Consider the following 15,741-nt stretch of genomic DNA (forward strand, 5'->3'; position numbering starts at 1 on the left):
AGGAAATAAAAGCGGGGAAACAACCACAAACACAGAGGAAATTAAAAGAATTATAGGAGATGTTTGAAAAATATACAGCAATACTAAGGAAATGAATCTCAAAATGTATTCACCAAAGAGGCAAACTTATACTTCCTTAAAGTCAATATTTCATTGTAAAAGACTTGAGGCAGTGGCTTGGATTTTGTAAAAAATGGTTGTAAAACTGAATATGTAACTTACTCTTTTAGCAAAGCATAGAAGGTCTGGTCTATCAGCACTGAGGCTATATGCCCTTATTCTGAAATATAACCCAATTTCTAAATGTAATTTTTTCAACGATTCTACAGTCCCATTGAGATTTCCCATTTGAACTGTCCAATTTAAAATCTATAGTTAAGAACTCAGGCAACATTTCTCCTACGTGGGTTACTTACCATGGCTTATGGCATCTGGGTTAAAACATTAAGTCAATAAAAATAATTTACTGAATCATAATTGCTAAAAAATAGTTCCAGTCCAGTGAGATAACATTCCATTCCCAATTGGCAAGAAATTCAATATGCTTATTTTCACATTGCCTCTGGTACATTTTCTTTCAATTCAAGCTTATGTTTGTGCAAACAAGCTTTCCTTTAATCGGAAAAAATGTTCACATATTTAAGTAATTTCTCATATTCACTCTCTCACAATTAAAAAAACGAATCACTTCAATACCTCAAACTTATATGAGTTAGTGATGATTTACCTCTGGCTATAGATTAAATATTCCTAGTTATAGGGAGTATTATTACAAAAGCAATAATCAAAAAAAGCATATGATAAGGGAAGTGGAGATTTGGAGAAAATTCTTTCATTAATATTAGAAAAGTAACCTCTGGAAAAATGGCTCAAAATTAGCCCGCGATTAAGGATGATTTTGCAGTCATTCTTGTATATACAGCATGGCCACACGTGTACAGCTCTAGTTCCTCTCACGCCCTTCGGTTCCCCTTGAGAACTACTCTGTGAGGCCAAGCAATGACCATGTAAGGGAAACAGCCATATGCTGAATAAGGTACCTGCTGGCGTATTCATAGAACAGCTCAAGGGGGCACACGTGTGTGCACGTGTTGATGTGCACCCTTGGACAGAATGAAGGAATTGTAGAACATTTAATGTGGGAAGGACACTAAGGAAAAAATCTGGTTCAACCTTCCTTTAAATCCTCCCACCTTCCAAAAGACAAATCACAGATGAGACCACTGGGAACCAGAGGAGTGATTTCATTAGTTCCAGACCACAAACCCGTTGGAATAAAAATTCCAATAAAGGGCCTTCTGAACTTTGCCTAATATGCTGTTAACTCTAGTCCCAGTTTGTTACTGGATATTGTGTGCAGCTTCAGAAGGAAAAAAACAAACACAGAAATGCCTTCTATAATTTCTCCATTCAAACTAGAATCATAAGAAAAAGAGTAATCATAAGAGTAATTTGCTTCCAGAAATCTGAGTAACCAGTGAAAGAGTACATGTCTTGTCAGTTTAGAGGACAAAGTTGAGACTGGTGTTAATATGTAGTGTTTTATGGAATCTTAGAGGTCTCTGAATCCATACTGTAACCGCCCTCAGTAAATTAACAAGAATTAATGAATTAACTGTATTAATATGAATTAACTGTAATTCAGGACCCATAATCTACATGTCATCTTGCCTTCAACCTCAGGACCTCACATCTCAAAGCAGATATTTAATGGCAGCTCTTCTTGAGATAAGCTTAGCACACATGTCTGGGTTTGAGAAGACAGCAGTCTTGGGCTATGCATTTATTTACCTTTTTATTTCTCTACTTCTATGCACCTTTTTTTAAAAAAAATTCAAAGCAATGTATCCTCATTAAAGACTCTCACTATTCTTGCAGAAAACACAACCCTGTGTCTTAGGATGTACTAAGTTTAAATATAATTGCAACAGTAGCTTCTAGTGATTTCTTGACCTCAAATTGCCCCACCCGGCTTTGGAACTTGACAACATGGGTTTGTCTGCTAGAAAGGAACAATCCAGCCAATTATAACAGAGAAGCGAGTTAAAGCAACTGCCATTTGGTCATTCACCCCCTCAAAAAGTAAAAGCATTCATCAGCTGACATTTTGACAAAAGACTGCCAGAAGGAAATGCATTTTTTTTTTTTTTTTTTTTGCATAGGATAGAAATACCATAACAGTCCAAGAATCAGAATTTAGGTGAGATTCAAATATCACATGACCAGAAGACCAAAAAAAAAAAAGCTGTGAACCCTCCCTCCACAAAGATGACTGTAATTGCAATAGTCTTTATCACAATGTTGCTGAAATATAAAATTCAGGATATGTCCATGGATGACAGCAGTGGGGGCGTGGTTAGCAGAGCAACAAGGTACCTGTCTGAAGAACTCCTCCAGGAGTGACATTGTCCAGCGATGGTGGAGCTCCCAGGCTTTTGCTGGATGGCTAATGTCTGCCGTGTGCAACATCAGGGATAATGCTTTCGGCTTTTCAATTCTGTAAACCCAAAGGATCCAAACACATGATGACCAACTTACAGAACCTCAATAAGAGTTTTTAACAAATCACCATTTTTTAAAATCTCTTCCAGAACACTCTTTGACATAAATCATAGCAAGATCTTTTTTGATCCACCTCCTTGAGTTATGGAAATAAAAACAAAAATAAACAAATGGGACCTAATGAAACTTAAAAGCTTTTGCACAGCAAAGGAAACCATAAACAAGACGAAAAGACAACCCTCAGAATGGGAGGAAATATTTGTGAACGAATCAATGGACAAAGGATTAATCTCCAAAATATATAAACAGCTCATGCAGCTCAATATTAAAACAACAAACAACCCAGTCCAAAAATGGGCAGAAGACCTAAATAGACATTTCTCCAAAGAAGACATACAGATGGCCAAGAGGCACATGAAAAGCTGCTCAACATCACTAATTGTTAGAGAAATGCAAATCAAAACTATAATGAGGTATCACCTCACATCAGTTAGAATGGGCATTATCAGAAAATCTACAAACAACTAATGCTGGAGAGGGTGTGGAGAAAAGGGAACCCTCTTGCACTGTTGGTGGGAATGTAAATTGATACAGCCACTATGGAGAACGGTACGGAGGTTCCTTAAAAAACTAAAAATAGAACTACCATACTGGGTATATATATCCCACTACTGGGCATATACCCAGAGAAAACCATAATTCAAAAAGACACATGCACCCCAATGTTCACTGCAGCACTATTTACAATAGCCAGGTCATGGAAGCAACCTAAATGCCCATCGACAGACGAATGGATAAAGAAGATGTGGCACATATATACAATGGAATATTACTCAGCCATAAAAAGGAATGAAATTGGGTCATTTGTAGAGACGTGGATGGACCTAGAGATTGTCATACAGAGTGAAGTAAGTCAGAAAGAGAAAAACAAATATCATATATTAACGCATGTATGTGGAACCTAGAAAAAAGGTACAGATGAACCAGTTTGCAGGGCAGAAATAGAGACACAGATGTAGAGAACAAACGTATGGACACCAAGGGGGGGAAAGCCGTGGGGGATGGTGGTGGTGGTGGGATGAATTGGGCGATTGGGATTGACATGTATACACTGATGTGTGTAAAATCGATGACTAATAAGAACCTGCTGCATAAAACGTAAATAAAATTAAATTAAAAATTAAAAAAAATAAAATAAAAACATAAAATCCCTTCCATTCTCCCATCTCAAACCCCACTGCAGCTGAACTAGGGGAAAACCATCAATTCATCCTACAACTGGGATTTTCATCAGCAAGGTCTCCATGTTTATTGAACTGGACACCTCAGAAACTGACTCAAAACCGTTTCTGGAATGACTGCCATCATTAAAAAGACAACAAGAATCCAAGAGTCACTCACTGACCTTTATTTGTTGCCTCTGCATTGAGTGGATCTTCCAAAATTTCGTTTCTGATGGGAAATATTTTAAATTCTAATTGGGGCAAATTGTTACTGGGGCAAATTGTTATTTCAACCCTAATGAGAATATATCTTTGATAGGTACAATTCTCATGCTTTCTCCTCCAAGCATCATTATTTTATAAGATCACTCAATAAAGTCATATTGAAGGAGATAAAATTTAAAGGTACAGTGACATGGACAAAGACAAGGTCAAACACCTATGAAAACACATGACGTCACAGGCCCACTCACGCTTCTGGCTGCTGCAGAGCAGTCTTCATTGCTTTGATTTGCTGGAAATGACAGGACATATCTGTAGCCATCACCATCTCAATTACCAAGGTCCGAAACTCCCTTTCAGGGACACCCCACGGAGAAAAAAGGATAGAAGTAAAAAATGGAAAGAAAAATTAGTTTATTCTTTGCCATTTCTAACCAAAATCAGTTAATTGGTTGTGACATTTCGAATCTAACTTGAGTCTTTTAGGCGGACTTTTTTATGAGGAATAAAGGAAGCTTAAGGATTAAGGATATCATTTATTAGGAATATAATATGTGGAATACACATATCATTTGGAAAATTAACTCACAGGAAAAATTCCAAAGAACCTTAAAGTGTAGTAAAGCATTCCTTTCTCTAAGAATTCAAGTTTTAAGAAAAAATTAATTTGAAATTAATCCTAGGAGGGGGACTGATAATCCATAGTACATGTTGGATATAGGTATTTCACTTTTTTTAATAGACTTTTTTAGAGCAGTTTTAGGTTTACAGAAAAATTGAGAAGATAGTATAGAGAGCTCCCATATATGCTCTCCCCTACTGCAGTTTCCCTCAATATTAACCTCTTACATTAATGCGGTACATGTGTTACAAATGATAACCAATATCGATACCTTACATTCACTCCAGTCCATAGTTTACCTGAGGGTCCACTCTCATGTTGCACAGTTCTCTGAGGTTTGGCAAATGCATACTCGCATGTTCCCATCATTAACAGTATCAGACAGAATAGTTTCAACACCCTAAAATCCCCTGTGCTCCACCTATTCATTCCTCTTGCTCCTGAACCCCTGCCAAACACTGATCTTTTTATTCTCTCTAAGAACTTTATTAAAGTAGAATTCGCATAGAATAAACCGCTTCCCTAAAAGTTGCACATTTCAATTAGCTTTAACAGTTGAGTAAAACTTTTGGAAGGACCACCACAGTCGTGGTTCTGAACATTTCCATCGCCCTCAAACCTCTTTGCAGCTCACCTCTTCCTCTACCCACAGGCCCCAGGCAACGTTTGATCTGCTTTATGTCTAGATAGTTTGCTTTATGTCTTTCTGGTTTTATTACATATGTGTGTGTGTGTGTACTCATACATATATATAACTAGAAAATGCAAACTAGAGAGGCATAAAGCAGATATATATGTGCATGTGTATATACACATATATGTAGAGTACATAGGTACATGCACATATATATTAAACTAGACACTAGGTATACACACTTATATGTATCTGCCTGTGCACACACACACACACACACACACATATAAAATACCAAATGTACTTATTCTTCTAGCCTTCTTTACTCAGCATAATGATTTGCAATTCATCCACATAGTTGTTCATCAACAGTTCATTTGTTTTTACTACTGAATGGTATTCCATCATACGAGGACACCACTATTAATTTATCCATTCACCAGCTAATGGACATTTGGGTTATTTGATTCTAGTTTGGCGCCCTTATGAATAAAACTATGCGTGTTTATGTACTAGTCACTGTGTAGATATGTTTTCATTTCTTTTGAGTAAATACCTAGGAGTAGAAAGGCTTGTTTATAAGATAGATGAGTGTTTAACTTTATTAAAAAGACTACCAAAAATTTTCAAAGTGGTTTGTATCACTTTACGTTTTGACAATCAGTGTATGAAAGTTCCAGATTTTCTATATCTCGGCCATTCTAAGGGATATGTAGTGGTATCTCAGTGTGTTTTTCATTTGTATTTCTTTGATGACTAGTGATGTCAGGCACCTTTTCATGTACTTATAGGCCATTTGTATATCTTTATTTAGGGAAATGCCTCTTTCAGACCCTTCCCCCCCTTTTTTAAAATTGAGCTATGATTGATTTACAATATTATATTAGTTTTAGGTGTAAAACATAAGGATTCAAAATTTTTATTCCATTTAAAGCTATTATAAAATATTGGCCATATTCCCTATGTTGTACAATATAGTCTTGTAGCTTATTTATTTTATACATAGTAGCTTGTACTTCTTAATCTCCTACCTCTATCATATAAGTGATATCATACAGTATTTGTCTTTCTCTGTCTGACTTATTTCACTACACATAAGACCCTCCAGGTCCATCCATGTTGTCACAAATGGCAAGATTTCATTCTTTTTTTATGTCTGAGTAGTATTATATACATATACCACATCTTCTTTATCCATTTGTCTGTTGATACACACTTAAGTTGCTTCCATATTTTGGCTATTATAAATAATGTTGCTATGAACATTGGGAAGAATGTATCTTTTCTAATTAGTGTTTTCATTTTCTTTGGATATATATACAGGAGTGGAATTGCTGGGTCATATGGTAATTCTATTTTTAGTTTTTTGAGGAACCTCCATACAGTGTTCCACAGTGGCAGTGCCGATTTACATTCCCACAAACAGTGTACAAAGATTCCCTTTCTCCACATCCTCCCCAAGATTTGTTATTTGTGGTCTTTTTGATGATAGCCATTCTGACAGGTGTGAGGTGATATCTCATTGTGGTTTTGACTTGCATCTCTGATGATTAGCGATGTTGAGCATCTTTCCATATGCTTGCTGGCCATCTGTATGTCTTCTTTGCAAAAATGTCTATTCACGGACCTTACCCTTTTTAAACTTGAGTTGTTTGTGTTCTTCTTATTGAGTGGTAGATGTACACTATACATTCTGGATACAAATCATATGTAAGATATATGAGTTGTGAATTACTTCCTACCTTGCTTTTTTTTTTAACAGTGTCTTTCAAAGAGCAAAAGTTTTAAATTTTAATATAATTTTTAAAAATTTCATTGGAGTATATTGATTTACAATGTTGTGTTAGTTTCAGGTGTACAGCAAAGTGATTCAGTTATACTTATTCATATATTCATTTTTTTCAGATTCTTTACCCATATAGGTTACTGCAGAATATTGAGTAGAGTTCCCTGTGCTATACAGCAGGTCCTTGTTGGTTATCTATTTTATATATAATAGTGTCTGTATGTTAATCTAAATTTTAATACAATTTTTTAAATGCTTCATGCTTTTTGGGGTCCTATCTGAGAAACCTCCAACTACCCCAAGGACTTTGTTTTCCTCTGGAAGTCTTACCATTTTAATCTTTTATATTTGGTCTATGATCAATTTCAAGGTAAATTTTTAGTATGGCGTGAGGTAATACTCAAACTTTTTTTCATATTGATATCCATTTGTTCCAACAACACTTGTTGAAAAGCTTTTCCTTTCCCCATTGAATGCCTTGGATGGAGATATAGATATATATCTATACACACACACACAGACTAGCAGCAAACAATTGGAAAATAAATAAAATAAATATAAAACACTTAGTAGTAACTTTAAAAAGTAAGTGTAACTCCTGTTCACTGAAAACTACAGAACACTGCTGATTAAAGAGGACCTAAATAAATTAAGCGAAATACTGTCATCATGTAGTTCTTTAGCATTTCTTAAAATGCAGCTCTGTTGGTGGCAAATTTCTGTAGTTTTCCATCATCTGAAAATAATGTTATGTCATCTTCACTTTTAAAGGATATTTTCATGGGACATAGCATTCGTGTCAACTTTTTTGTTGTTGTGTCTTTTAACACTTTAAAGACATTATTCCATTGCCCTCTGGCCTCCATGGTTTCTGATGAAAAGTCCAAAGTCAATCAAATTGTTCCCTTGAATGTAATGTGTCGTTTTTCTCTAATTTTATCTTTGACTCTTAGCAGTTTGACTATAATATGCATGCAGGTATGTTTTTCTTTGAATTTATCCTGTTTAAGTTTGCTGAGTTTCTTGAATCTATAAATTTATCTCATTCACCATGTTTGGAAAGTTTTCAGCCATTATTTCTTCAAACATTTTTTGTGTCTCATTCTCTCTCTCTCTCTCTCTCCTGTCTTTCTGAGACTGTAGCTGTCCCTATGTTTGACCACCTGAAAGTGTCCCACAGGTCCCTAAAACTGCTCATTTTTTAAAATCTTTTTTTTCTCCTACTTCTTCAATATTGATACTTTGGATTGATCTTTTCAAGCTCACTGAATTCTTTCTTCTGTCCTCTCCAACTTGCTACTAAGCCAATACAGTGAATTTTCAATATAGATATTTTACTTTTTCAGTTCTAAGATTTCTGTGTGCTCTTCCTTATATTGTCAGTTCACTGGTTAAATTTTACTGTATTTTATTTATTACAAGCATATTTTCCTTTACCTCACTGAGCATAAATATAATAACTGCTTTAAAAGTTCTTGTCTGATAATTCCAACAACAGTTCATCTTGGAGATTGCATCTGTTGATTGTCTTTTCCCTTGCAAACAAATCACATTTTCCTGCTCTTTGTATTGTCATTGAGACTGTCGCAGAATTTAAGTTTTCCCTTATTTGGCAATCTCTTTTATGGAGTTCTAATTCACTTGCTAGCAGCTCTGGTAGTTCCTACACTGGTTTCTCTAGCCAGAAACATAGTGGAGGTTTTTGTATAAATATAGTTTTATCCATCTAGTGTTGCCTCGACTGAGACTGCCTTCAGAGTAAAGACACAAAACGTCACACTCACCTCATCCTGTCAGATTCTCCAAATTTTAACACATCTCCAAAATTTGTGTGATTTTGTTTACTCTCTACAGCTCTCACGTCATTGGAGGTTGTGCTTATTTGTGTCTTTGTATTTTGTCCATAGTTTATAGCTTTATTTGCAGGAGAGTTGCTTTATCAGTAGCTGATTTGGCCTGCCCAAAGTGGAATTCCATATTTTTCCACTTTGAAATGCAGTAAATACCTGGTAATACATTCATTTATAAAGGTCCTAAAAGTCTAATGCACTTATGTATCCAAATAGAATCTATCAGATATTAAATTGCTTTCCTAGAAAGACATAGGATACTAAACATATGTTGTCTTTGGGTTGATGGGCTTAACTGAGAGCCCTTAATAATAAGTTAATATTTTATTTGTGAGATAATACCACTGTCTTAGAGCAATGTATCTCAACATTAATAAAATATGATAAAATAATAAAAGAATATTTTAAAAACTGTCCTTAAATGAAAATATAATAGAACACTAAATCTATGTAACTTAAGCTACATCAACTACAATCTTTTCTTAACCTACAGAATCCTCAAAAACAGGAGTAGCAAAAAAGCATGGCACTATGGGCTATAATTATAAAGTTTCCACTGAATCAGAATGTTCCTGTACCTGAGATGTTCCATGATTCTAAATCAATTACATTTCACTCTCTCTTTGAGATAGTAAAGATAGTGCTGAATAAAAAACACAAATATATAAGGCTAGTACATAAACAGATTTCATTAAACTATATTTTTCAAGTAACTAGTTTGACTTTTTTTATACTAAATTCACTTAAGTTTTGCTGGATCACTCAGTTTTACAACTTGCTTTGGTCAGAGGTAGTATTCAAATTATTCAAACTAGTACTTCACAAATACCCACCAATAAGAATGCAGAGCTAATGATACATAATTAGGATGGTTGCACTGGTGAATATCAGTGTATTCCAGTGTGAACTGATATACTCTGGTCTGTTGCAATGATTCTGGGTTTAGATATTGCCGAAACCAGCCTCACTAACACAGTAGCAGACTGAACGAGGCTTATGATCATAGCAGAGTGGAAACACAAGTAATCTAAGCTAAATTTTGACAAATGTATAGTTAAGCAGAAATAGAAAACCCTTAACAAAAATATAGATAACAGAGGTTGCATATCTATGCTTTCAAAATAGATTAAGAGGCAATTATGCCCATCCAGCCATAAATCCCATGTGCTCACAAATCCCACAGGCCAGCAATATTAGTGCATTACCTGAAAGCAATTTGACAAAGTTCAACAAGAGCCTTAAAACAACAAACATCCTTTGATCCATTAATTCTACACATAAAAATACATTAAAGAGATGTTCATTACAGGATTCTTTATAATAACCAAAACACACGAACACACCCATACTCACACACTCGAAAGTAATTATGGGACTTCCATAGATGGAATATTATACAGCCATTTAATAACATATTTTAATTACCATGGGACAGTGGCCATGAGAACATACCACACAGACCACCAACTACAGGAATTTAATTGGCTATGGGCCTCAGCTACTATATTCTGAAAACTATTGCCATTTTTGCCCAAGGCCATGCTTCCCATGGGTTGCTCCAAGCCAATGACTGAGGGCATCCCTTCCTGGGAGACATGGGACTCCTCTGATGGCCGACTTTGTCTCAAGAATTTCTTGACAGCCTTGCTGAACATTTTTTAGGATGCACGGAGATCTAGGATGCTTCTACCCAATTTTCCCTCTCTCTCTCCTTCCTCTGGGATCAAAGGGATATATCTGAATATGTGTAAAGCTGTTCTCTGCCATATTCAAATCTTTTATTATACTTTTACAAACATTTAAATTGGATAGAGGGCTCCTTTTTCTACAAGATTTGCATTGATTAACTGAAATGCTCTGCATTTTTTAGATGCTGCTTAAATCTAACATTTTCCAGCAAAATTCAAGCCAAATATTCCTCTCTGTTTTAATGAACTAGAGTTGCATGGCAACTAATAGCCAACTCTTACTGAAAATTAGTTTCAGATTTGTTGTTCAGAATGGCTTATTTCTGTGAATCCTTGCATAATGGTACAGAGATACTCAATAAACAGCTGATCATTTAATTAAAATATAAGTATTATTTGCATCACAGTAGATTCAGAAGTTTTTAAGCATTTAAGTGATTTTGCCTACAAGCTTTGAAACACCTTCACCTATATTACGGATCTGCAGGCTACAAGGATCTGTGTCACAAACTGTGCTAAGCATTTTAAATGGATTATATCATGTATTATTACCCTATATATCCTACATTATATCATGTATTATTACCCTAACCAAATTACAAGCTAAATGTTATCTATTTTCTAGAAATTAAATTTTAAAAAGGTATAAAGGGGTTGAGTAACTTCCTAAATATCACACAGCTAGTAAATGATTGTGTTCACATTCAAACTCAGGTCTGCCCAAATTCAAAGACACACAGTGCCACTTAGGCGACAGAATTAAGTGCCCATGATTATTTTAAAGCGTCAATTTCCTTAGCAAATTTTGAAAGATTTTTTAAAGAAGTCCAATCCAATATAAGGTGAAAAAAAAGTTAATTGATGAAATTTAGGTTTAAGAAGGTAAGATAAAAAGAACACAAGTTTCCTAAGGTAACCAACAGCAAATATTCCCAAGGTGCCTACAATATATTTGAGTATCTGTGTCAAGCAAGAGAAGAGAGATAGAGAAAGAAAGAAACAGCAATAACAATTTCAAACAGAGTATTATTTCTTCAAAAGATGCATGCTCCGTCCATCCTCACGGCTCCTTTCCTAGCCTCCTAATCTCTCTCTTAGCTCCTCCTTACCTCCAGTCATCCTTTGAGAGGTTAATCAAAATATTCATTTCCTCATCCTCCTGCAGAAGGCGATAGGCTGCACTTAAATGGTGATTTTCCAAAACAGACCTATCGTTGTACAGAATCGCTGGGTCAGACCTGAGAGGAAAGCCAAGCAAAATAATTTAGGATGTTGAACAGCTGAGATTTTTCAGGTAACTCTCCTAAAGGTAGAATACACCATCTCTTTATCCTATTTTAGCAATTAACTTTGCCCCCATGCCATTTATATCGACCAAAAAGCTAACACCAACACTACAAATTATCAATAGATGTACGTAGAGTATTTTAATGTCAATATGTGGATGTTATTTCACATGTGATATCCAACTTGAGAACTCTCTAAAAACTATTCTGTAAGCAGATCTCAACTACCTGCAGTAGTGGCAAAGGTGATTATTTTTAAAAATGTGGGTCATGTCAAACGTCCTTATATTTTCTGGAATGACTTTTTATTTTATTCAATGAGGGAATGTGTTTATATTTGTTTTAGTTGTAATTCTCTGAACACATACCACCTGGCAGGTACAGTTTTCAAGTTCTTCCGTTAGTGGCTTGACCTAAAAATTTTGCCATGCAGAAGCCATACATGGGAAATTGAGGAAGGGTTATATGACAATTGTTAGTTGCTTTCTCAAACAGCTGAATGACACCAAACATAGGGCAGAATACTATTTTAATATATTTAATTTAATGAAACCTTAGATCGTTAGAGCTTATTCATTTCTCATCAAGGAGGCTAAATCCCAGAGATATAAAGTGACAGTTCACAGAGACCCACAGTGGCTAAGTGGCAGCGCTGGGATGAAGGTAATGTCTTCTGACAGTTGAGCCATTTCTCCCCAAGATAACTTCCACCTGTCATTGGCCAAACTTTGGGATATATTTAGCATACCTTTAAAGTGTTAGGCTTAACAGTCTGTCCATCAAAGGGCAAAGAACCAGGTCACAGATTTAGTTTCCTAAACAGGGATCTCACAGGCTGAGATGCTTTGGATAAAATTCAGTTTAAAGAAGGCGAATGTTTAAATTTCATTCCAAAGCAAGCTCAACTGAACCCTCTGGCATTTTTCCATTCCAATGGACGGAACACAAAACAAGCAAATCCCGAGGTGAAGGATCTAATCTTATATCCGCTGAGTAAGTAAGGCACCAACTGATGTGTATTTTGTGACATTAAGCTATTTTCCAACTCCTGTAATTAAACCATTTCCCCCTGAGTCGTGACTACTTTTGACACTGGTCTCCAGGCAAGATCCATGTACAACTCTGTTCCAGCCACCTCTCTTCCTTCAGCAGGTGCTATTCACGGCTGTCTCTTCCTCAGAGCAAAGGTTCCACTGGCAGATATCCATTAAACAGAGATGCTCTGTGGAATCCCTGTATTCAAAGACCTTGCAACAGAACTACAGAAGGCTGCTTCACAGCAGCCAAAACTACTCTGTGAGGAAGCAGGAGACAGAAGATGAAGCACGTGGCTTAGGTCCTTTTGTCCGCTTCCATTCTGCCGAAATCCCCTTCTGAGCAGAGATAAGACGATGTTGTCGATATCGTCTTCTTTCGTGTACCCCATAATTAAGTGCTGGCTTCGTTAAACAATGTATGGAATGACTTAACGAACATAAATTTATCTGGAGTGCGCACCTGCTTTTTTCAAGTGAAATCAGCAAGTATTTAGCCTTAAACTCTCAACCCTCCCCATTATATTCTTTCTCTGTCTCTCACCACCTTTTTCCAATTCTAGCTTCTTTTGATTCCTACCTCAAGACCCAATTAATCCTACTGTCAGAGTCTCTCCAGTTCCACATCATTGTCTTAAGAGAAGCTAAGTTCTTAGACCCGGAGAAGGCAGACAAGGTTTCATCCTAAATGGAAATGACAGCTGACTGTACTGCTTGCCTGGAATTCTGTGCTGAGAGGAATACTAAGGATAAATCTGCAGTTCGTTAAGAAAAAAAATACCAAAATCAATTAGTGATGCCTGTTACAGTCAAGAGGTTCAGAGGCAGGCAATTGGACCTGTATTTAATATCCCCACAGAGGTTTGTGTCTACCTGTGAAGTTCCTTACGGAGGGTGCAAAGTGGCCTACATGAGACAACCTAGCTCCCCAAGCCCTGTGCGAGGGAGTAACATATGCACTGAACAGAGCAGAGATGAAATCAGGGAGGATGAGAAGAGCATCACCAGAATTCCAGAGGTAAGATGGTAAGATGGCTCTGCCATTGTTAATGTCAACAGACTCACTCCAATCCTTGCCCGTCCTCAGTGATTTAGTCTACATGGTATCTGCACCTTTATGGAAACTGTTCCACCTCCTATTAGAAATGGGTAGAGTATGCATAGTACATACATACATAAATAGCTAGCATTATAATAGAGAAGAAAAGGATATCCATATTTAATGTGAATAACATAGGAGAATTAGGAGCAAATGGCTTCTTTAAGTTTTGATTGAAGCTGACGGGTCTAATCTCTTATTTATAATTTCAGTTTTTCAGAAACTCAAAATAGAGCCACCATGCAAAAGAAAGGTGACTGCACCCCTCTGACTTCAACACTCTATCCCTGCCCCCTCTCGCCTCTTCTCCAAAGGTTTCAACATCCTCACCGGGTCTGAATGTGGAAATTGTTGGTGGTTCCGGTGTGCTCATAGTCATGGATGGCAGCTGAGAAGATTATAGCAAAGATCTCCAGCTCTGTCAGCCAGTTCTGAAAGGGAGATTACAGAGCAATCAGATAATCTGTCTCCTTCTCAAAGTCTTCAGCTTGCTGACAACACACCCACATTGCTGCCTTTCCTCTCTGCAGCTGGCAAGCTATTGCCAAACACACATTTTCTGACAGACAGAAATGGGGTTTTTTCCTTCTGTAGGGAGATTGGAGGATGTGTGATTTGAAAACAGCATGCCCAGCACCGTTGAAAGAGCTAACTAGTAGTTTTTATTTTATTTTTTCAAAGAAGCAAAAAACAATGAACATGAAAACTTTAACAGCCCTCACTGCATCCTCTCCCAAATTCCAAATGAAGTTTCTAAGTAGAGAAAAAAAAAGAATTTGCTTCAACACAATACCAAAAACTAAGAGTAACAGAAAACCTAATGCCTATCCACTAGAAGGAGGATAGGTAGAGACAGATGGAAAGATAACATCTGGTCTTCTGCCTTGTGCAAGCTGATGTTTGAAGAGACCTGTCCCCATCCACATCACCAAAACTGGCTATAGCTCAGCGGTCCTCAAATTGTGTTCCCTGGAACCGCAGTGTTAGTTATCACCTGGAAAGTTGTTAGAAATGCAAAACCCCACTCCAGTCCCACTGGATCAGAAACTGTGGGTTGCAGCACACAAGTCTGTGTTTTACCAAGCCACCCAGATAATTCTGATACATGCTGGAGTTTGAGAACCACGGCTGTGTTTGAAGCTCCCTCAATCGACTTCCATTTCAAAGACTCTATGGATTCATTGATGCCTCCCCTCCCTTCTGTAAACCATACTGCTCAATGCCCACAGGATGGAGCTTCCACACTCTCACCTCACCCTTTGGTATCCCTGCTTACTTTTGTACTAGTTGAGTTAATGATTCCAAGTTTCAGTGTGGTTTATCCCAAACCCAATTTTAACAAATTGCAGTTATTATTATAATTATGTAATAAAATATAACCTAAACCAATAAAATGTGAATACAAAAAGTTATGTCCATAGAAGTTCAATGCTTTGCAGTCACTAAAAGAACTGGTATCATAATAGGTGTGACAACTGGGAAACAGCAGAAAACAATTATAAAAATTTAGGGAGATTCTGCACTCAGTTTTCTTCATGAGAATCTTTATGTTCCCATTTCTTTTTAAAGAAATGAAACTAGAAGTCTTAGACAGGAGCAGGGATAATGCAAGACAAACATGGGTACCTAAATTGGAAGAATTCAGAAAGCAGCCTGGGTACTGAATTAAAGATTAGTGAATAAAATATATTTATTTGATTTAAATTAACAAAATGATTTAAAAATGAACAGGTCAATTTTTAATAATTCTCACTTTAACTTTTTTCCAATTATTACTAATTTTCATCTTCATCTA

The 15,741-nt window shown here is 36.4% G+C and overlaps 1 protein-coding gene across 4 annotated transcripts in view; it reads right to left on the minus strand.

Annotated features, from left to right (window-relative positions):
* Positions 1-15,741, minus strand: part of PDE1C (phosphodiesterase 1C) — a 273,423-nt gene that overhangs the window by 75,556 nt on the left and 182,126 nt on the right. For all 4 annotated transcript variants that reach the window (XM_024737279.1, XM_024737251.1, XM_024737260.1 and 1 more), the window contains exons 8-11: positions 14,277-14,377; positions 11,637-11,765; positions 4,199-4,300; positions 2,377-2,497 (exon numbers count right to left, since the gene is read on the minus strand). In XM_024737279.1, the coding sequence (XP_024593047.1) occupies positions 2,377-2,497; positions 4,199-4,300; positions 11,637-11,765; positions 14,277-14,377 (453 nt within the window). The remainder of the gene's footprint in view (positions 1-2,376; positions 2,498-4,198; positions 4,301-11,636; positions 11,766-14,276; positions 14,378-15,741) is intronic.

The sequence above is a fragment of the Neophocaena asiaeorientalis genome, unplaced genomic scaffold (genome assembly GCF_003031525.2).
Source record: "Neophocaena asiaeorientalis asiaeorientalis breed wild unplaced genomic scaffold, Neophocaena_asiaeorientalis_V1.1 scaffold612, whole genome shotgun sequence".
NCBI lineage: Eukaryota > Metazoa > Chordata > Mammalia > Artiodactyla > Phocoenidae > Neophocaena > Neophocaena asiaeorientalis.